The 22,663-nt window shown below is 54.4% G+C and overlaps 3 protein-coding genes and 1 pseudogene across 4 annotated transcripts, besides 1 other annotated feature; 3 read left to right on the top strand and 1 right to left on the bottom strand.

Moving 5' to 3' along the window:
• Positions 1-2,157: 2,157 nt before the first annotated feature.
• NCS54_01038300 (Hypothetical protein) lies at positions 2,158-4,494 on the top strand (the record flags this gene model as incomplete). Its single annotated transcript, XM_053155692.1, has 1 exon — positions 2,158-4,494. The coding sequence occupies one exon, from the start codon at positions 2,158-2,160 to the stop codon at positions 4,492-4,494; it is 2,337 nt and encodes a 778-aa protein (XP_053011667.1).
• A 1,943-nt stretch (positions 4,495-6,437) lies between these two features.
• Positions 6,438-7,953, top strand: NCS54_01038200 (TLC domain-containing protein; the record flags this gene model as incomplete). Its single annotated transcript, XM_053155691.1, has 2 exons — positions 6,438-6,728; positions 6,787-7,953. The coding sequence occupies 2 exons, from the start codon at positions 6,438-6,440 to the stop codon at positions 7,951-7,953; spliced, it is 1,458 nt and encodes a 485-aa protein (XP_053011666.1).
• A 3,058-nt stretch (positions 7,954-11,011) lies between these two features.
• NCS54_01038100 (Hypothetical protein) lies at positions 11,012-14,137 on the bottom strand (the record flags this gene model as incomplete). Its single annotated transcript, XM_053155690.1, has 3 exons — positions 11,012-11,396; positions 11,450-13,641; positions 13,706-14,137. 3 exons carry the CDS (start codon positions 14,135-14,137, stop codon positions 11,012-11,014), a joined length of 3,009 nt encoding a protein of 1,002 aa, XP_053011665.1.
• A 4,160-nt stretch (positions 14,138-18,297) lies between these two features.
• NCS54_01038000 lies at positions 18,298-18,739 on the top strand (annotated as a pseudogene). Its single transcript has 2 exons — positions 18,298-18,547; positions 18,600-18,739.
• Positions 18,298-18,739: a sequence feature.
• Positions 18,740-22,663: the final 3,924 nt, after the last annotated feature.

Here is a 22,663-nt window from a genome sequence, read left to right as displayed (position 1 = left end):
CAACCCGCTGACGACATGCCTGTTCTGGCTTGCTCCGACGGCCTAGAAGGATAGAAGAAACGACCAATATTCAGCCTAGGTCTTGATCATTCGTTGGTTGTTCAAAGTTCATCGGGCGGGCCGGACGAGATTCAGCCAAAAAAGTGAGTTTCACCAGATTGGGCACATTGTGGTGTCATGACGGACTTGGGGTACTTTGGTTAGGTAAGTGTCATCTGCGCAGTGGTGAGAGCTCAATTAGGGTTTCGCATGGTAGATCATAAGGCAATTAAGGAAATATTTCTCTAATAATAAATCCTTAGTATAGAGTTAATGCCCGTCATCTGGAGAATTATCGTCTTTTGAACAGAATTTAGCATCGTCGATCCCTTCCCTAGGGTGCACAGTGCGGGTGGCTGAGTGGTGTGGGGTCGGTGGCTTACTTGATTGCGATTTAGGGCGTCCTGCAGGTTCCCACGGGTATCGTCTCACGTTCCCTGCAGGGGGAGATACAGGTAGGGAGAGAATGGGTTCAGCAACAGAGGAGAGATGAAATTGCTGTGATTCTTGCAAGATGCGTCCTCTTCAATGCTATTGATGTGATCGGGCTGAGATGAAAAAAGCAATACAACATCCTCCACAAAAAAAACAGACAACAACCATGCGACCGGGGTTCACACCACTGCTCCTTTGACGTGATGGATGGCGGGGTTACACTTCCCCCAGCCGAGAATGCACACAGTGTGTTTAGACCACGAGGCCCCAGACGGCTCCCGGCCTCCTGGCTCGTCCAGCTGCTGCATTCCAGCGGGTTGCCTTTTCGCATCTTGAACTCTGTCAAGAACCAAGACCGTCCTGCGTGGCCGTTGTAGGGCGGGCCGGAAAGCTTGTGCGCACCAGCCCAGATTGTGCAGAAACGGCCAGCAACGGTTGATTTTGTGGTTGAGGGGAATAGCACCACGACAATCATGATCAGGAATGATTGCATCAAGATCAAGACCATCTGATACCTCTTGTCCTCTTCAAGAAACCAGTCAATCTTCATACTGTACCATGTGTCTCTGGGCTCCATCGTACACACAGTACAGTGCGTCGCTTCGTCCCGTCAAGGTAACCTGACGTCCATCCGCCCCCCCTCGCTTCTCCAATGCCACAATCAACTGAGAGAGAGCACGCAGTTCGAGGCTAAAAACTAAAGCAAGGTCGGTAACGTTAGGTGCTCGTTTGGAGAAAAAAGGTGCCCGCCTAATAAAAACCAGCTCGATTCCCCAGTTTTCCCACGCGCTGAGCTTGGACTGTGTCTCATTCTTTACGAAGGAGAAGAGAAAAAAAAAGAGAGGAAAAAGACATCCGATCACACACAATCTCGGCCCTCGAATCTCGTCGAAATTCTTCATTGACGTCGTTCCCAAGGCTTCTCTGAACCTTCTAGATCGCCACGTCTCGATCCATCTATCTCACCCTTATCGCGCGGACCAACCAAGGGGTGCGCGATCGACTCCAAAGAAGCCAAGACTTCTCGGCGCCCAGACTCACAGCCTCCATCCCATCTCCATCACTAATTCCATCCCATCCCATCCATCCATCCATCCATCCATCGGCGCGCCGCCGCCCCTCCCCACCAGACAGTGCCAGGAGAGACCCAGCAGCCCAGGCCAGCCCAGCTTGATTTTGACTTGTGTCTTTCCGGGTCCCTTGTTCGCGGCACGTTCCACCAAAACCTGGAACCCGACTCACCTAACCATCCTCCCGGCTTCGCACTTTTTGACTCCCAATCCAACGCGCCTGTGCTCCCAAGTCGCAAATTCGTCAAGGTCCTATCGTCGTCGTCAGCTCGTGAGACTTGGCGTCTTCTGCACTCTGACACCATCGCCTAATAATCCCTTCGCCACGAACCCCCCGAGGACCCGCGTCTAATTCTCCCGCCCCACGATCCCTCCCAAACCGCGACCGAGAACAGACTCGTCTGACCCCCCGACCGAAAAACCCTCGCGACGAGTCGAATTCGAGTTCCCAAGCGACCACAAATTGAGAAGCGATCGAAAACGCGAATGACGATTTCTTCCTTTCCCATGGCGACCGTTTAATTCTCAACATCCAACCGTTTCGCGAATCCCGTCGCTCGCGGCTGGCCGTTCCGTTGCGTGTTGCCCCTTTGATAACCGGCCAGCCGCAACCATGGACGCCAGCCAGCTGGTCTCTGCGACCATCACGGCGCTGCCGGCGCTGTGCACGACGACTCTATTACCAGCCGCCGGTGTCATGACATTGGGGCCCCAGGGCGTCCCCGTCCCCTTGATCGAGCCCGCCGTCTTCCAGATTCCTTGCCCGGCTGCGAATCTCGTCCCCCGAATCGCCGTGGAGGCTTCGGGTGACGAGAGTAGCCTCACTCAGCACGAAGCATCCGAGAGCAGCCCCAAATTTTCCGATTTCCGCGATCCCTTTTACGCCTCAACTTTTCCGATATGTTACGCCCTCGCCGCGACCACCGTTACGGCTTACATGCTCGTCGTTATGCTCTTCGTCACCCCTCGCTCCTTTCTCGACGGAGGCGTTGTCTACCTCGGTCGGCGATCCGGTTTCACCCACAGCTCGTCCAGCAGTGTCAGCATTGGTGGACGTCCTTGGTTGCAAAAGGTGGCCGCCTTGACTGTCGCTATTTCACTTACCATCGCCTCTGCGGACACATTCCAGGTGGCTCAGAATCAGTACACGTGGGGGATCCAGAACGCGAAGCAGTTGCAGGACGAGGTCATGAACAGTGTGGAACTCAAGGTCATCCGTCTCGTCTCAGACACGTTCCTCTGGCTTGCTCAAGTACAGACTTTGATCCGACTCTTTCCCCGCCAGCGAGAAAAGATTATCATCAAATGGGTTGCGTTTGCGCTCATCACCCTTGATGTCATTTTCAGCGCAATTACTAGCTTTCAGTACTCGGACAACGGCATCAACACCAACGTTCGACCCAAAAACTTTGTACATCCCGTCCCCGCCCTCAGCTACCTCTTCCAGCTGTCATTGGGACTCTTATACGCGGCATGGGTTGTCTACTTTGCGCTCATGAAGAAGCGCTACGCATTCTACCACCCCTTCATGAAGAACATTACCCTTGTCGCCATCATTTCGATCACTTCGATTTTGATTCCCGTCGTCTTTTTCATTCTCGATATTTCACAACCCGAATTTACTGGATGGGGAGATTATGTGAGATGGGTTGGCGCAGCAGCCGCCAGTGTGGTTGTATGGGAGTGGGTGGAAAGAATTGAGGCTTTGGAGCGCGAGGAGAAGAAGGATGGTATTCTGGGCCGAGAAGTATTCGATGGCGACGACACGCTCGAGATCAATGCGGCCGAATTTCCATGGCTTCGAAATCGCAAGGCAAGAAAGGGTGGAGGTGGAGGAGGAGGCGGTAACGGTGGTGGTGGCGGCGGAGGTGGAGGACAAGCACCTTCAGGTGCAACCAATGGATGGGCCAACGTTTCCGCCATTACCAGCCGATATCGTGGGCAGGATAACGAGGGTGCTCAGGAAACTACAGAGCAGTCAGGACAGAGGAGCATGGGCAACATCCTACGGCCCACGATCTGGCCAACCCGTCCAGCGCCGGCAGTCACGCCCATCAGTCGAACCGACACGGCCAGCGCGGCGAGTACAGTCTATGCCGTACGATATCCGCCATCGTCAGAGGCGACGACACGAACACCGGAACCCCTACCACAACAAAGTATGGTGGATTTGAGCCGGCAAAACAGTTTCCCTCAGAGTCACCAGGCAAGCGACGAGCCTACTCCTCCCAATCAGGCCCCAGCCTCAGTACAGAATGGCCATGTTGTCTCGCCTGCAGCCCGTCAACCGGCAGACCTGGAGGCCAACACACCGAATACCCCGACTCATGGCAGCTGGCGGAATCTCACATTTGCCAGCCCGATTTTCCGTCGTTCGAGCGAGGATCCGCCACAGGAGGTTGCACAGCACTCGCAGCATATCGCAGAACCCGAGCGCGAGGGAAGGACAACCGTACCAAGCCGGTGGGATCTCAGGGCTCGTCTGGAGGACTTTGCAGCAAACCAAGCAGAGAAACTACGGGATCGAGTGCGATCAGCACCTAACACAGAGAGCCTTCCTGTGACGGTGATTCCAGCACCTCCACGAAGAGGGGCCGCGCTCCAACAGGTTCTTGAAGAGGAGGAGCTGAATACGGCGGAGCAACAGTCGAGCAGCAGAGAAGGACTTGCGAACAATAGCGGCAGCAGCAACAGCCACAGCAGCATGTCTCGAGAAGCATCAGGAGAAGTGACACAGCTGGACAGGAGTCGAAGCACGCTGTCAGGAAGCCAACTAGGCGAGATTCCGATCCCAGCCACCAATCCGCCGCTATGGCGAGGCGTGCAGCCCAGGGTGATGTACGAGGATGACTACTACTACTCTGGCGACGACGATTCGGTGTCAGAGAGGTCATCACTGGATCACCGGCGGCAAGATTTGGACTCGCCTGGCCCGCAGCGAGCGGCTTGAGCGAAGCATTTGTGTCATTACTATTGCATCTAGCGAGGCGTTGTTGGTACGGCTGGCAGTAGACCAGCATGTTTGGTTTGGGAGCATTTGCGTGTGAGATACCCAGAGGGCGGCAACATCATTATGCCTTTATTATATTACATACAAGATGGAGGAGATGGCCATTATTGCTGTCTTGATTCATACGAGGTCAATATGGCATCTAAAACTTGGGGAATGGGCCTTGAGTCATGGCATACGGCGTTATGGAAAATCAGCAGAAGGGAACATGTATATATCTGCAGAGATGGCCTCGAATGTACGAGTAGGCCATAGCATATTGTAGTCGTCAATATCATCAGCATGATACACGTTTACGCATTTGTGGTCTGATAGTGATGAAGGCCATTTCACTTTAAGATGTGGGGGAACATTGACCACAGAGCTGTCCAGGGATGGCAGTGTTGAAGTATCAAGATATCACTGTATGTTGGAAGCATGGGTTGTTGTCAGTCAGTCGAATGATGACATGAGACGTGTGCAGTCTGTCAGCTTGCTCTGCTCTGCTTACTGTCCTATCCGCGGAAGTGGATTAAAGGCTGACAGAATAACCCAGCCACACTATTCGTAGCCTTCAACGATGAGTCTCGGCATGACGTCTTTGTACATTGGCTGCATGGGCACTCCCGAACGCACATGTCATCTGCGGCCAAGGACACGGCCAAGAGTATCCACGAGTATCCGGCAGGTCCGGATAGCAGAGAAGAGAAAGGAAAGGAAAAACACCAGACAGAGAAGGAAAATTGCAGGGAAGGAGGTCGTCAAAAGGGGAAGAAATGGTGCATTCACATGTCCTCTTTTTCAGCTGGGGAGATTAAACTTGATTTTCTTTGGAGGACGGGAGGCCATGTGACCCCACAGATCGACCTCTGGTGGTTGAGCGACAGGGGGGGTGAAGGAGGGACGAATCGCTCGACATTTTTGACACTCAACGTTTGAGTTGAGGATCGCTTGCTTTGATTTTTCGTACTCATCTCGGCTTCCACGATCAAACATTTGTTCCATCTCCCGGGCCCCGCGGAGCACCGGTTCTCACTTTACTCCTTGTCTCCTGAAAGAAAATAGAGCCCCTGGCGGCGGCCTCGGCAGTAGGAGCGCTAATGACTGGACCCTGAATGACCCAACGACAGGCAAGGCCGGGTCAATCTCAATTTATTAGAGAGTCCCACTAGGTGCAACTTTTATTTGCCTCGATTTTTTTAGTTGGTTTCATTGGGAAGGTACGGAGTAATTACATACACAACGCATTGATTAGTGGGAAGGAGACGATATCCCGCCTTTTCCGAAGCCGAGTCTATACTGTAGGTAGCGAATATTGGATGTAAAGACGGGATCTAGAAAACGCCCGTACCCGACGGTCCGTGGTCTTGACAACCCAATCGAGCAACGACATCATCATCAGCATCAAGCCATCAAGAAAAAGCTCGGCTTGAACCCTGTCGCCAACGCTTTCCTTTCCCTGTGCATCTCGTCCAGAAAGCCCACCGACTCCGGCTGACCAATCAGCTGCGCTGCCGTGTACCTGCTGCCCGCCTCGGCTTACCCCCTCGCATCTCCCTCCCTCTAATACAAACCGTCGTGACATCCCATCCGCTCTCCCGCACAATCCGGACTCGCTCTTACATTTACCTCCTCTCCGCCAGACAAAGGGTCACGGCAATTCCACGCCTGCGACTCTTTTTTAAACGACTTTTGCTTCTTGTCCGCCGCTCCTGAGCCATCTGCAAACAAGTCTTGGCGTCCATCTTCAGTACACGCGACAAACTCCACCTTGGCGACACTAATAAGAGGAGCGGGAGGTGGAAAAAAAAATAGGGGCGCATAGGAGGGAACCACAACTCGCCTTGTTTTTTTAGGGAGCCGAAACCCCAGAAAAGTCGAGATTCAACTCTTTCAGCAAATACATGACGGAGAATCACGCATCATCATCAACGACGGCGACGACAACCACACAACCAGCCATGTCAGGCTCAGAGCCCTTCCCCCTGCTGAACACGGCAAACGACCAGCTGCACCAGCGTCGCTTCGCACCCAGCAGCTCCGTCAGCAACACCACAGCCACCGAAGCATCCATCAGCGACGCGCGGAGGCGGCGCAAGAGCAGTGCCCTCGGGGGCGAGATCCGCGGCGACACGGGTGCCCCGGCATTGGCCTCGAGTCGTGCCAGTCTCGATGCCGTTGACAAGAGCGGCCAGGTGAGCCTTGGAATTGACCTTGTCGCAAACATCTCGGTATACTAACATGCAGCTTCAGTCTGGCCACAAGCGACTCTCCAAGCGCCGACGTGCTCGCGGTCTCCTTGCTCGAGCTCGCCAGACCATGATCAAGCACACCTTCGTCCTCCCGGCTGTTCTCACCCTGTGCTTCCTCGCCGGATACGCCATCAACCCTACCGAGTCCAACCCTATCCACCACTTCATCTTCCTCTCGTACAAGCTGCCTCAGGACGACCCCAACGAACCTGCTCAGTATGGAAAGGGTCGCTGGGATATCGCTTTTGTCGCCTTCTATACCATTGTCCTGTCTTTCACCCGCGAGTTCATTATGCAGGAGCTCCTCTCGCCGCTCGCTCGCTGGTACAACCTCAGCCGTGGCAAGAAGGCCCGCTTCATGGAGCAGGTGTACACGGCCATCTACTTTGGTGTCTTGGGTCCTTTTGGCCTCTGGGTCATGAGCCATACTCCCGTGTGGTACTTCAACACCCGCGGCATGTACGAGGGGTTCCCCCACCAGACCCATCTGGCTCCTGTCAAGTTCTACTACCTCTTTGAGGCTGCCTACTGGGCTCAGCAGGCTATTGTCCTCGTCCTGGGTATGGAGAAGCCACGCAAGGATTTCAAGGAGCTTGTTGGTCACCACATTGTCACTCTGGGACTCATTGGCCTCAGCTACCGCTTCCACTTCACTTACATTGGCCTGGCCGTCTATGTCACTCACGACATTAGCGACTTCTTCCTGGCTACCTCCAAGACGCTCAACTACATCGACTCTCCCTTGGTGGGCCCTTACTTTGGTGTCTTCATGGTGGCCTGGATCTACCTCCGTCACTACCTCAACCTCAAGATCATCTGGTCTCTACTGACCGAGTTCGAGACTGTCGGTCCCTTTGAGCTGAACTGGGAGACGCAGCAGTACAAGTGTCGCCTGAGCCAGGTCATCACCACCGCTCTGCTCTCTTCCCTCCAGGCCCTCAACATCTTCTGGCTGTTCTGCATCGTTCGCATTGCATGGCGCTTCGTCAGCCAGAACCAGCTTGGGGATGACCGATCCGAGGATGAGGATGAGGGTGAGGATGGTGAGGAGGAAGATGTACCTGCCCCGGCCCCCAAGGCCAACGGTCATGCGAATGGCCACGCCAACGGTCACGCCAACGGCCACGTCAACGGCAAGGCCGTCTCGAATGGCAACGCAAAGCACTAGACAACTCGACACATCTTGACGATACGTCGAGGCATTGTGAGAGGGAAACTGCTGAGAAGTGGCACCCCCCTTATTTTTGAATGAAAAGAAGCACCAAAAGAAACAAGAAGGAATGGAATGGGTGGACGAGACGAATTAATGGATCAGCATCATGTTATGACCACCAACAGCGAAGAGGGCCAACGAGAACGGGGCCATGGTTGCATTTCTTCCCTTTAATGTTTGGACAGCATCGGGGACAGGACAGGACTGGGATGGGGTAATGAATGGAGTTCAACTTGGAGCGGTTGGACTTCCACACTCGCTTTTGTATCAAGCATGCCGGTGTTCCGGGGGACTCCGGGAGGTCCGGACTAATCAAGGGGTGCGTTGCCGTGTGATGCGGTGTGGCACGGCACGGTAAGGTCTGATGCGAGACCGGCTCGGGCAAGTCGGCTCGTGAGGTCATATTCAAGATATGACGGGGAACACAACAAGGGATTTGTCTCGAGATGTGCTTGGAGAGGATCAAACTCGGCCGAGACGTCTCAAAGACCAAAAGAACTTGACCTGGTCATCAGGGGGGAGCAGCTTGTCCCCCTCTTATACACGCCAGCAGCCTCATGACATGACCTGCATGCAGCAAGCAAGCAAGCAAGCAACGCACAACACCATGTCCCTCGGGCCATGTATTTTTTTCACACCTATATCTTCATGTACCATGATACTTGCTTGCTTGGCACCATCTGTACGAACACTTTAATAATATCACTACCTTTACGCTCGCTACTTGATCTGTTCTGCTCCGCTCGATAACCGTCGCATACATAGATACACACCTATCTATCATGCTGCTTATACCTCTCTCTCAAGTTCCGAGGCAGACGCAGTACGCGTCAACACGCTGTATATAAAGCTACCCCCCAGTTTTTTTCCTTCATCTTCTATTTATGTATTGATACTTTACGACAGCCGCTGGATACGCCTCTGACCGTCATGTGGAGATGTTAAAACGCTCGCCCGCAAGTCAGACTTGGGAAGCACGCGTAAGCCGATACGAGGACGACGTCTTGTCTCCCCATATATCTTGTATCCAAACTACTGTACCTAGAATATGCATCTCATCATAGGATATGCGACCATGTGTTGTTTTTTTCTTGTTTGTTTCTCAGTCATCACCAATGACTTATCTGCTCCACCAAGTTAAAAAAAAAACAAGCCTGGCTTCCCACACCTTCTGCACACGCCCCCCCCCCCAAATGCAGCAAGAAGGCTAAAAGCAAAGTCCGTCTAGATACCGACAGAGTTAAGTACACATCTCTAGTCTAGACAAGTATGTAGCCAAAGAAAATCTGCAAGCCTTTTGCGCATCATGCAAGCATGTGCAAGTCGGAATACAAAGGGAAAAGAAGCGGCATTAAATGCATACCGCCGCCGGAGAAGATACCAAGTGTATAAATGCCGGCGTCTCGCTTCTACAAAGATACCTCTTCTGCCCAGGGTTTTTATGTAGTATCAAGAAAATCCCACAAAAAATGACACTTTTTTTGCTTCCTAGATCCCCCATCATGGATGTAACCCACCCCCCCTTTCTCCCAACGTATGTAGAGCAATAACCTCCATAGGCAATGGCGCCAATGGAAATCCCTTTTCAGGGGTTAGACGGTGAAGGTGGTCCCCCCTTGACCCCCTGGATGGTCCGCACGTCCGCCGCCCCATTGTGTCCATCTGCCCCCCCCCCCTTCTCCGTGGAGCCCGGCATCCGGGGTGGCGGGTCTGGCGGTGGTGGAGAAGACCAGCTGCACAGCCTCAGTCAACAAGAGCAACAACAGGAACATGAACATGGATTCAACATGGACCTTTCCAAGGATCTTGACCACCGTCGTAACTATACAGACCGGGACCCCCGTCATCTTCAAGCAGGTGTCAAATTGTTGTTGACGGTGAGAATGTCACTCTCTAGATTGGGCATCCACAATCACAACCACAACAACAACCATCAACCATCAACCTATTATGCTGAGTGAACTTTGATTCATTGCTCGCTTGCTTCCAATGCTAGGTATATCCTCTGCCATGCTTGCTTGACTCGACCCCTATGCCATGCCATGCCATGCCATGCATTAAACTAGAACTACTGATTGCTTGTCCTCCTCCCTGATGAATCGATATCCGTCTCCTGACGACAACATAAGAACCATTGAAGAGTGGAAATGAAATACCCATTTTGTTTTTCTCTTCGTCCCAAAAAGCAGAATCCTTGGTCGCCTGTCGTTTGAACAAGAAAAAAGCAAATCATTCCATCGCCATTTCCTCCCGCACGAGCGGTCTTGCTGTCTAAGAGGCCTAAAAGCCTCCTTCTTGGAGACCTACTGTAACACCCATCTTTCGACCATCCACCATCTCCAGACTGAGAAGTGCGTCGCCCCATAGAATGTCGAGCGCGCCGAACCCGTCGTCGCTCAAAGAGAAAATGATCATCCCATACGTCCCTTCCATTCCATTCCCTCCCTTCCTTGCAGCTCAGTTGAAGCTGCAGTCATACCGAACCCGAAGCAAATCATCATGACCGTAAACGCCTATACCCCTTACCAGATATTATTGTACCAGAACTTCTGGCACACAACAACAGAGTAACCATATTCGATCGCATTATCCCTCCATGGTGTTTCCTCGTTTGTGGCATTGAGCATGTCCACTCGCGAATTTGCTTCTTTTCGAAGAACTCATCGCCATATTATTAGCTGGGCTACACTGGCCCGCACTCATTAAACAGTAGAAAGAAAAACTCCTCAACTCCGATCCGATGCAGTCTTAATGCCGAACGGAAACTTCGTAGACGTGGATCGTGTCAGTTCATAAACCGAGTAGAAATGTTGGTGTTGGGTGGAGGCCCGTCGTGATCAAAAGGATGAGTGATAAGAATGCCGCTGCGAGGTTGTGAGTCCCCCAGGTGTCGACTAGTATCGTAGCTAACTCTTCCATAATGGAGAAGCTTGCGCATTGATGCGCAAGAGCCTACACCAAGAGACCTTGCAGTGCGTGATGTTTGGTTTGATTTAGAAGCAATCGGGTTGCTTCACTTTCGTTCTCGCTCTCTCGAGTGCTCGCTGTGGCTCGACTCAGCATCCGAGGACGAAGACGATGACGTGTGTGTCTCGTCCCCGTGATCCTTGGAGCCATTGCCCGACAAGCTTCCAGGGGATCCAAGACCGTTGTAGCCGTCAATGGATCCATCCGGCTTCTTCTTGAGACCCATCTTGGCCTTACGGACGGCTCTCGCAGCCTTCAGCTGGGCTTCGCGGGCAACATTCAGAGCTCGCTCTGCTCGGATCTGCTTCTCCCACATTGAAGCATAACGGCCCTTGGCCAGAAGAAGTTCGTCATGAGTGCCACGCTCGACAATGGCCCCAGAGTTCAGGACGATGATCTGGTCCGCATGCGTAATGGTCGACAGTCGGTGCCTGCAGAAAGGTTAGCAAAGAGCCCAGTTCGCCATCTCAGTCGTGTAACATACGCAATGATGAGCAAGGTGCGACCCTGTCCAATATTCCACACATTATCCTGAATCTCCTGCTCAGTGTGAGAGTCCAGCGCCGACGTGGCCTCGTCCAACATGATGATGCGAGGGTCCTTGAGAATGGTCCGCGCGATGGCAACCCGCTGCTTCTCGCCGCCGCTCAGGCGGAGGCCCCGCTCGCCAACCTGCGTGTCGTATTGGTCGGGGAAGGACATGATGCGGTCATGGATGCTGGCGGCGCGGCAAGCGGCATACACTTCTTCATTAGTAGCCGAGGGCCTGGCGTACTTGAGGTTGTACATCAACGTCTCGTTGAAGAGAGTCGTGTCCTGGGGGACAACGCCAATCTTCTCTCTGACTGAGTCAATTGTCAGATCCTTGACGTTCTTGCCGTCCAGCTCAATGGAGCCCTCGTCGCAGTCGTAATAGCGGAACATGTGGCGAAACAGGGTCGACTTGCCACCGCCCGACTCGCCCACAAAGGCGGTCGTGGTGCCCGGCAGACATTCGAACGAGATGTTGCGTAGCGCCGGCTTCCGTCGGTCGTACGAGAAGCTGACGTTGTTCCACCGAACGTGTCCCTGAAAGTCTTTGCCCAGTGGGACTGCATGGGGCGTGTCCACCACAGTCGGTTGAATCTTGAAAAGTTCCAGAAGTCTCTCACCCGAGATCATTGCTTGCTGCACCGTCCGATAGAAGGTGCCGAAGAAGTTGAGGGGTCCTTGAAGCTGAGCCAGGTATGAGACGACCATGAACCAGTCACCCGTCGTACGGAGACCCATCGCAACCTGCCAGCCGCAGACCAATGCAACAATGATCCTACCCAAGTTGAAGACCACGGTTTGGCAGATGTTCATCATCATCATCCCCATCTGCACCTTGGCTTCGGCTCTCTGGAACACGCCAACCTTGTCCTGGTATCGTCTGGACTCGAAGTCTTCGGCGTTGAAGTATTTGACCGTTTCGTAGCTAGAGATTGAGTCATTCTTCACTGCTTCCTCCTCACGGTCAGCATTCGTCATTTCGCGACGCTGGTCCGCTCGGGTCGAGGCCATCTTGATGGTCATGTAGAGATACCAACAGGTATCAACTAGGTTGATCTCAGCGTACAATGGCCCGTACCAGATGTAGAACACGGAGATGGCGAGGAAAAGGTCGACGAGCATCGGGAACACCTGGAATGTCACCTGCTCCAGAAACTGGTTGATCGAAGCGCCCTTGTTAAGCGCAGACAGCACCTCTCCAGTACGCTTGGAAAGGTGAAAATCGAGACTGAGAGAGTGAACGTGGTTAAAGGCCGCTGTCGTCAGTCCTCGGTAGGAGTATTGCGAAACGGGGATCCAAAGAATGGATCGCGCCGACCCCAAGAGTCCAGACTGGCCTTGTAGGATCCACAGAAGCCCGAGGATTACAAAGTCCTTGAGTGGGAAGTTATCCATGGTAAGTCGTTCGCCGTCTGCGACCAACTTGATTACCGCCTCAAGAGAATTGACCACTTGCTTCACTTGCATTGGCACTGCCACGTTGACCAAGCGTTGTAGCATGACCAGGACGAAGCAGATGAGAACGTTGACCTGAAGCTTGGCTGAATCCTTGGGCCAGAGATAGGGGAAGAAGAGGGAGTACCCCTTAAGATACTCCCACCAGGTCTTGTGAGGGAGCTTCTCGGGTCGATAGAAGGCGGTCGATTCGTCCTTTCTAGAGTAACCGGTCGATCTGTGGGCGTTCGAGATGGTCCTACCACGTGAGCGACGGCCATTAGCCAGCTGGCCATTAGCCGGTTGGCCATTTGTGGTGTCGTACGACCTGCGGTGCCCATTAAGCAGCGGGGTTGACTCGGCAGAACGTCCTTCTTCTGCCTTCTTGTCCTCGCTGCGGACCTTTCGAATCCAGGCCAGGCTGAATACCCCGATGAGTGCCAGAAGGTGTAGGATTCGAAGAAAGTAGAAGACGAGGTCAATCTTGGTCCAGTAGTCGACGCAGTTCCCATCCTTTTCCGAATCCTTATTTCGAACTGATCGGAAGAAGTGGCAATCGGCGGCTGCAACTGCGGTCGTGGAGAAAAGGATGACCTCGCCGATGAAGGCGAGAATCCAGACAATGAAGTGGACGATATTGGGCCCTTTGCGCCAATCGAAGAGCGAGATGAGGATATAGAGGTGGAAGAAGAGTGCGCCAACAATGTGGACCTAGGCAAATTGGGTCAGCTCGAGACACAATGGCATTGTCAAGATGTGTCGAGGGGTCACCTACCACGCTCCATTCACCAGCCCACGGCAGCCCCTCCTTTGACCAGCGGTAAGGGTCTTCATACCAGAAAGCATGGTAAAACATGAAAGAGGCGCTTCCAACATAGCACAGGAACACAATGGCAGCGAGGGAGCGGAAGACGTTCTTCGCAGTGCGGCCGAAGCCGGGGCCAATCTTACGTGCACCATCGCGGGAGCGCTTCTTCTTGGTGATGGGCAATGGCTTGCCTCCGGGCCCTTTGACGGTGGGCTGGACGAGATCTTCCTGCTTCTTGGCGTTGACGACGCTGTACCATGCGGCACAGGATATAAAGGCAGTGAGCAGGACGAGAGCGTAGAGGAACTGCGTTTTGCGCAAGATGTAATCCGCGAGCGGTAAGTCTTCGCGGTCAGAACCGCGTAGAGCGGTGGTCGGCATGTCGTCGGCGACAGCCATCATGGCAGTCTGGGATTGCTGGTGAGCGTCGATCGTCAGGTCAAAGAGCGGCAGCCCATATGTGCGCTATTGTGATTGTGAGGAAGGGACAAAGCAGATGAACAACGAAGGCGAGGACGGGGGAGGGAAGAGAAGGCCTTCACCGCGGACAAAGCATTGCCCTGCCCGTGGCAATTGGCGGGGGAAAGAGGTCGAGAAACGAGTGGTGGTTGGGAGTTGGTGGAAGAGGCACGAGATGTAAATGTTGGAGAGTTGAGTCTCGAGACTCCAAGTCGAGCGCGGTCTAAGTCCTGGTTTTGCTTCGGACTGAGCAGGTGCCACTCACTCCCAGACCCAGGTGTGCAGGTGCAGGGAAGGTACATAGGATGCCGGGTGCAAGGTGCCGGATGCCAGGTGCCCAGGTGCCAGCAGGGCAGGTGCCAGCCTATGCAAGTTACAGGCAAGCGCGACCCGACAAGTATCATGCAGCGAGCGACAAGCAGCCGGCCGGTGGTGCTCCCCAGGCAGTCCCCAGTCTCCCGCAGACGCAGCCAGGCGCAGGCGCAGGTGCAAGCATTGGACACTAGGCGGGGCAAGGACAGGAGCAACAAGAGCGCAGGCGCCACCACCAGACCAGTAGGACCGCTTTCTCACCCAGCAGAACAACACCCAGCGAGAAGGCAGGTGCCAGGCCTTGCCTGATGGGCAGGAGCGGTCTTTGGGTCTTGGGTCTTGGTGGGGCAGCTGACTTGGGTCAGTGGCGAAAGCCACCCGAAGGTGCCCTGGTCGCGGTCTTCGTGTCGTTGCTGTACGGAAAAAGAATAGAAAAAACGGGTACGTACCTCGGCGGTCGCAATCCAATAACCACTTCTACCGACCGAACCTTGGGTGTCTGTCGTTCAAGGGTCCAAGGGTCCCGACGAGAGGAGCTAGGAAGAAGCGTACTGTAGCGTGTAGCTTTTTCGGTTTGCAGTGCGTCCGGCAAACTGGGTAGAACCTTGCTGAATGTTTCCGGCGGCGGCTGCTGTAGGCTTGATTCGTTTTTGTAAACAGGTCGAGGATGGGAGAAGACAAGAGGAAAGGAAAAAACAAAGCAAGCGTGAGCAGATGAAGAAGAGGTATCAGGTCTCGCCTGCCCTCGAGGTTGGATTGCGCGGGCGCCTCCGGTGGGCGTTACTGGATCGTTGCTAGATCGTCGGTGGCTCGATCGATAACTCGCTTGTTGTTGCTGGCTTCTGCTCGTGCTCGTGGTGGCACCGGGGAATGGAGAAGAGAAGGGAGCTTGTCATGAAGGAGGCAACCAGTTGATCGTTCCAATGGTCCCGTCTTCTACTCTGACTCTCTTCTTCTTGCTCAGTCGCTTGCTCTTGAGCAGAAACAGCGCCTCTTCTAGGCCCTCTGAGCCTCCCGGAGTTCTCCTGGAGTGGACACACACACGCCTCAGGCCTGGCCTGCACACGCCTCTTTCGCACGCTCCCACACACCTCCTCTGTGCAGCAACTAAGGTGGGGTGGGGCGTTTCTTGTGGTGGAGAAGCTTGACTGAGGGTCCTTTCTGGGGGGCGGCTTCTTGGGTCGCACGTCGTCTTTCTTTGGGTCCGCTTTCTGGGTATGTTATGGGTCTCTGCCAGGTCTGATGCTGGTCTTTGCCGGGTTTCTTGGGGCGATGTGAACTCGGGAGCCACGCGAATCAATGCTTGTCTCTGCCTGACAAGACGTCCGTGTTGAGCGTGCGTGTAGGAATCACGATAGAACTGGACAGTAGCAGCAATGACCTCTGAGGGCGCGTGGGCGTTGACGGATGGCGGTACCTCGGTGCTAGCTGCTGGGGGAAGAAGAAACGAGTGACAGGTGAAGGAAGAAGAAACGGGGAGGTGATGAAAGAGGAACAGGTGGAACGAGAGGTAAATGGAAGCGCGAGATGAGGAAGGACCTCTGGCGTTTATCCTTTTGGGAAACCGCTTCTTAAGAAAGGAAGGAAGGAACCAAGCTCGCGCACTCTACTCTCTTTTAGGCCTGTGCGTGGGTCGTCGAATTCGGCTTCTACCTTAGCAACATAGAAGTGCATGTGCTGCCCTGCTTTGCTGTTGTGCTTGAGTGGCTTGCGCGTAAATGCCAGACGAGCAAGCGCCTGTCGCTGAGTAACGTGTAACCGGTGCAAGGGATGGAGAATGGATGATGGATGGATGGATGGATGGATGTGATTATTCTGTTCTTTTTAGGGAAACGGGTCCTCAATCCAACCTAGCAAGGACCGCTTCAGGTGAGGTCGGGGACAGGTTGGCAAGCGGCCAGGTTCCCCCAGATGGCAGGTCGAGGCTAATTAAGAAACAATGTCGGGCCAGACGGGGAGATGGGATTCGGATGGTTGTCATGCCCATAGTAACTACTACTGTAGACGAGGCAGAGGGAGGGTCCGAAAGGATCAGATCGAACATGGTCATGATGTATGTACCTGTACTCGGTACAGTACCTACATTGGATTCACTGCTGCAGCGCACTCTAATCCCCTACCGGCATCATGATAGCGCACCACCTCAGCCCTGGAGATGCCCAATTTGGACTGAAAAGGAGGTCTCGACACCATCTTCTGGCACCCGCCGCCCCCGGTAAGCTTTCGTTAACTCGTTGCACTGACGGACCGAAGGCAAGGGGCGCGTATGTAGATAGTAGTGGCCGGTTCGCGCTGCGCTGGGACGGGCAGTCAGCAGCTCGGCCGTTGTGTGGCACTCAGTCAACCCCGAGATGCACAACTTGGGACGGTTGGGACTGGGGTAGGCATGGCAGCGTGCAGTCCACATGGCAGAACCAGACTGAGGGAATGAGTAGGGGGCATCATACATGAGATGAATGCTCTGGGAAACCGACGAGGGGCTGCGCTGCTACTGAGACGGCACCGTGGTGGTTTCTATTGATTCGCTTCCTTTTTCCCCAATGATCCAGACTGCGGCACATTGTGTAATTCGTGTAAGTGGTCATGGTGGCTGCCATGGTGGTGAAGGGTGGTGATGGCGATGATGTAAGTGAAGACCACCAGCTCCATGTTCCATGCCTTAGCTCGTTGTGATGGTTGCACAAAGGTCTTGTACCTCTGGCTGCACCTTCAGAGGCTGGTCTGCCCAACAAGCTGTCTGCAGATACCTCCCATCTTCCCATCCCAGTCCTCTAGATCCCCGCGACCTGTCCAGCTAGATCTGAGCTCCAGACTCCTGACGTAGTTTATGTGCCTGCCCTTGGTCCCCCTTTTCACAACACCATCTTCGCCCGCCGTCGTCATCCGAGTCAAGTCAGTCAGATGGGGCCGAGTCAGGAGGTCGTCCCTCGGCCAGCCGCGGGAGCAGGCGCGGGTGCGGGCGCCGACGGCGGACACGGCGGTTCACGCAGCGCAAAGGCCATGATGGATGTTATTTCCGAACCCAGTCCCCTCGAGCAAGCCCGGGGATGGGGGCCGTTCTCTCCGTCAAGCGTCAAGGAGACAACCCCAAGCTTCCTTCCGGCAAGCCATGTCACAAACATAACTAAAGTACATTGGCTGCGACATGCTGCGAGGAGGTCTTGATCTTGCCTTGCTCAGCCGACTAGCTGCTGTGCGTGTATGCAGGTCCCCAGACGCGAGGAAAGAGACAACTCAGCATCAATTGGCGAATAGGCGTTCGTGATGCCGGGGCCGGAGCCGTTAGCCAAACGGCACGGCACTGCGATGTGCAATGCATGGTGTAGCCACCAAGAGCGCGGAACCAGCGAACGACAGGCGACTAACGGGCATATCTCAAACATCGCGGGTTGTAAGTACCTGCAGAGGGTGCGTCGTGCGTGCGTGATTGTCTCTGGCTGCGCGCACTCATTGGAGCTCGCTTCTGCGCATTCATCCCCTCCTTAAGATCGATCGCGTTGGTGGAGAGAAGAATGCAAGTTGCTGCTGACCCCCAGGTGAGGGTGAGGGTGAGGGTGAGGTGAGGTGAGATGAGATGCCAGGTGAGGTCGAAGCGCGGCCCCCGGTGTACGGCCAAGATTGGCGATGCCCGGTTTTGGAAACCAACAAAGATGGCGGGCAATCATTGACTCGACTGGGCGGCATTGCGCTGCTAGGTCTTTCTTTTCTGGGTTTGCTAGGATCATCCATGAACCCGGAGCTTCTCGATTCCGTCCATCTTTCTTCTTCTCTCCACCTCTCCACCAGGTGTCACCATCTCCAGCAGCATCAGAGGGGGAGCCAGAGACGGCCTGACCTCATCTTTGCCTCCACCGTATTGCATCCGCCTCCTCTTGACTCTCCTCCACTGTGGTTCCTCCGTCGACTCCACAGCGACCGCTGCTGCTTCTATTGTTGTCTCGATGGAGGCCTTTAGCCTGACCGTCCTTTCAGACAACTGCCGTGCCCGAGTCGTAATGCGTCACTGCTTCAAGAATCAGCTCCGGCTGGTTTCCGATTGTATGTACGTGAACCCCCTTTGGGCTTCAATCACGCTCACTTGCGCACGCAGTCAGTCTTGGCCCGTCTACTATGACTGCCTCGGTAACTGTGCCGCCATTCCCCTCGAGCAACCGAGAACGGAGTAAATGGCTCTGTATCCGTCTATCGAGACAAGGTTCAACAGGTCGTGGCTGGCTACCTCGGAGCTAGAGAGCATAAGTTTCATTAAGACAAGGTATTTATCCACCGCTTGAGGTTTTTCCCGTCGGCATCCAATATAACAGCATTGGATCGTGGGCCGCGCTAAAGTATACATGGATGATTTGATCTTCGGTTGCAAATGAAAAGCGAGGGACGTACCACAACCTTTTCCATAACGAGAGCAAGCCAGTGTCCATCTTCCGGATCTGCAAGGCCTTGCTCAAGCGTCCCCGGGGAACAATAACCTGGGCTGTCTCTTCAGCTGTAGGTATAACCACGCAACGCTACCTCCCTTTTTCCTCGACCATGAGAGGAGAAGCATCATTCACCGCTCGCCCTGGATGCATGAGTCTGCGGCCGGTTGGAGCCCAGCTCCCGAATCGTTGTCGTCCGCCCATTGTCGGTGTCATTGATACACACCCGTGGTCCCCCCAACATGCCTATCCGATTGATGCAAACTCCAGCCGCTGGCGACCAGCCAGAGCATGGTACATGGGTTCTCTCGTCGTTGACAGGCCAGTCCATCTCAACCAGACATGGTAGCCACGAGAGCGAGCGCCGAAAAGGATGGGCTTGTAAGACCTGCAGTCCCCAACGCCAGACCCTTTCTGAGGGCTTCCGATGTGACTCGACCAGGTCTCAGGGATGTCTTGCTTCTTGATGGGATGGGTGCCCCTCATCGAGTGTCCATTATCATCATCCATCCATCTGTGTCCTTGACCCATGCATCGCGCCGCCAATCCAGCATCTACAAGTCCCATGTCCCCCCCCCCAGCACTGACGACCCTTCACCACCATCACCGGCGCCGCCGCCAGCGGACTGGACTGGTTGCAGCAATGATGGGCTGGATCTCGTACCGCTGCAGAATGGGCTGATGCCCACCCAGCACAAGGAATCGACAAGAGACAGAAAATTGTGGAATGTGGAATGTGGAATGCTGCTCCAATCCAAAGTCCGCGTCACCTGTCCCATCCCAGGTCACGGACGCCGCCAGCCATGAATGGGGATGAACGCTGGATGACTGGCTGGAGCGTGCGTGACCAGGTCAGGCTAGGCCAAGCGGATGGTCTCCAGAGCGTCCTTACTCGCCAGCCAAGGGCTCAAAGAGCCGCTCCGTCACGATCCTAGTGCTTGTTTCGAGAGCCACCAAGCGCTGCGTGCAGGTAGTAGAGTACGTACCTGCTGTAGTGCACAACGGACCGGACGGGCCTAAATTGACACATGCCCCCATCGCCAATTGATCAGTAATAAATGATGTTTTGGACCTGGAAGATGGGGATGCCCTTTCGTGCAAAGGAGATCGAAGGATTCTGATCGGGGATCATGATTGTTTTCCTGACAATGGCTCCACCCACCAAGACTGGCCCCCGGGCGAGTACATGCGGCGTTTGTCTCCAAGGTTGTCTTGTCCAAGGTTGTCAATGCCTTCAAGATCCTGATCCATCTAGGTCACATCACAGGCAAACAAACCTCCTCGGCCATGCAGCGTTCTAGACGGAGGTTGTGCTCCCCAGCGTGCGTCCATCCGCGTGGATCATCCAGCCAGAATCCCGAGCGCAGGGCACTCAAGCCTTGTGCTCCCCTCCAGGACCTGGAGCTGGGGAAATGGTGTTGGTGGTGTTGGCGGTGTTGGTAATACGTACTGTACCGCAAGTACGTAGAGTGAGCGAGGGGCGGTGGGTGGTGTCATCTCTGCAGACTGCATGTGCGCCTAAAGACCAAAGCAAAGTCGAGATCCAACATTTCCAGGTCCATCCTTTTTGCGCGTCGTTTTCTCAGTCGCAAAATTGAGCTGCCTGCGTCTGCACTCGATCAGGTACGTGCTGCCCACAGGATCCTGGAGGATGGAAGCGAGACAAGCTGGTGAGATGAGGCCAGACGAGGCCAGACTGTCTGATGTGAGATGTGAGAGATGTTGTCTCGCAACAGCAATAACAGCAACACCTTCGCAGCAGGAGCTGGGATGAAACTTGATTCCCGCTGATACGACGGCCAAGGTAAGAAGTATGAAATGATGCAGTATCCAGCATCTGGGCTGCAGGTCATGTTGGGGATGCTGTTCTTTCGGGCTTCATGCATCTGCTTGTGCGACGTGACCAAGGTAACCTTGGTTGGCGCTTATCCAATTGATTCAAATGTCAAACCGAGACATCGTCTGAAGCCGCGCCTTCTTAACGTGTCGCCTCCCGCATTCACATAGTCATTGTTACCAATGCGAAAATGCCATCCGTTGATTTGACCCAGGTCTCCCCTCTTGAGGTGCCTTCCCTGATCGCGATGCTGCCAGCCGCCCTTTCCTGGCAGTTGAGGCCAACAACTCCGGCCTTGCCTTCCAATACCTTCCTTGTTTCCAGTTCCTTCCACGCTCAGAATAGATTCAGGGGAGGGCCATCATCATGGAAGGAGAGAGAGAGAGACAACGACCGGTGAGTCGTGTCCCCGTCGTACTTGCTGGCATTCCCATGGATGGGTGCTTTCCGGCTTCTCTTCCACCCCCATTGAATCCAGTCCAATCCAATCCGCCTCATCCTCCCTTACTCACATCCACAGCACAGGACAGCACAGCGCAGCGCAGCTCTCCGGCAGCTTCTGTCCGTCCGTGTCCCAGCTTCTCTGTATACTCCCGTCCGTGCCGCGCTGGACAAACCACCAAAGTCCCAACCCATCGGGGACGAGTCGTCTCGAATCCGGACTCGACGCCTCCCTCCCTCACTCGATGACAAGCTTCGGCGCGCGTTCATCTTGACCCTCGATCCTCGACGCTCCACCCAGCGGCATCAGTAGCTCCGCAGCCCCTTTGCTTATTCGGCGGCCTATTCTTTGTCCTCTTTGTCATATGCTGTCACGTTTGCTCGGTGCATGTCTTTGCTCATTTGCTCTCAGTGCTTCCTCGGCTTGCTCCTCGCATCAGCTGCTTACCTCTTGACTCCAGCTCGAAACATCCATGTTCTCTCTGCTTGATATCTGATCTCTCCTCTCAGCGGATAAGCCACAATCAGTCAATGCCCCCAGTTCAACCGGTCCGTCCAGTGGGCCTCGATTGCCAAATCACAAGTGATAGGTCGCCTTTCGTCGATCCCGTCCCCTTGCTCATAAGCAAAGACCTTCGGCGACTGCGACCCCGATTCGCTTTCGGCGAAGGAGAGAATGACCTATCGACCCGAGGTGCCGGGCGGCAGTGATATTGTCTCCAGCCTGGCCCTGTCAGGTCTGGGCAGTATGGCCTGGGCCTCAAGGCATGGATAGCTAAAGACAGGCTCAACAGCCTCGTCCCAGCGTCATTGAGCGCTGTATCGAGTATCTTTCGACAATTTGGCCAGTGGCTTTCTTCTCAGTTCTTCTTTGGCCCCCGATAGCACGAGCCTGGTTTCTCAATGCACTTTCATGCAGGTTTCCTCTACTCTATTCGACAGAGCGGCGAGGAAGGGTCATCTTATGTCAAGCGTATGTTCCATTGGGCGAATCTTGGCCAAGCAAAAACGTCGTTATGCGGCTCGCCATCAGGTCGTGTTTCATGGGTCCACCCGCCTCTATCCACACGACACGACACAGCTTCATGCAAGGTCATGACTTGGACACTTTACAGATTGGAGCGGCGACTCTTGGGTTCAGCTTGCCATCCACTCCCTGCCTAAGGCGAACACGCGCACAGATAATCACCAAAGCAATTCACAGGTACTCTGAATAGCTACAAACCTGCCCAAAGGCGAACCAACCGAGTGGATGCCCCTGGCTGTGACTAAGCTCAACCAAGCTGCCCAGACGTCATTGTACACAGGGCCAATGCAATTGAATGCACTCCAGCTGCGAGGCGACATGCCTTGATTTTCCGGGGAAACGTGTGTGGCCGCGGTGTCGGAGCTGTCTGTTTGGGTGGATGCGTGGTGGGACGCTGACCGTGGTATGACTTGACCGGGCATGAGGAGATCCTG

Source organism: Fusarium falciforme, chromosome 8, assembly GCF_026873545.1.
Source record: "Fusarium falciforme chromosome 8, complete sequence".
Classification (NCBI taxonomy): Eukaryota; Fungi; Ascomycota; class Sordariomycetes; order Hypocreales; family Nectriaceae; genus Fusarium; species Fusarium falciforme.
The sequence above is the reverse complement of the archived record's forward strand: the minus strand, read 5'-3'. Positions and strand labels throughout refer to the sequence as shown.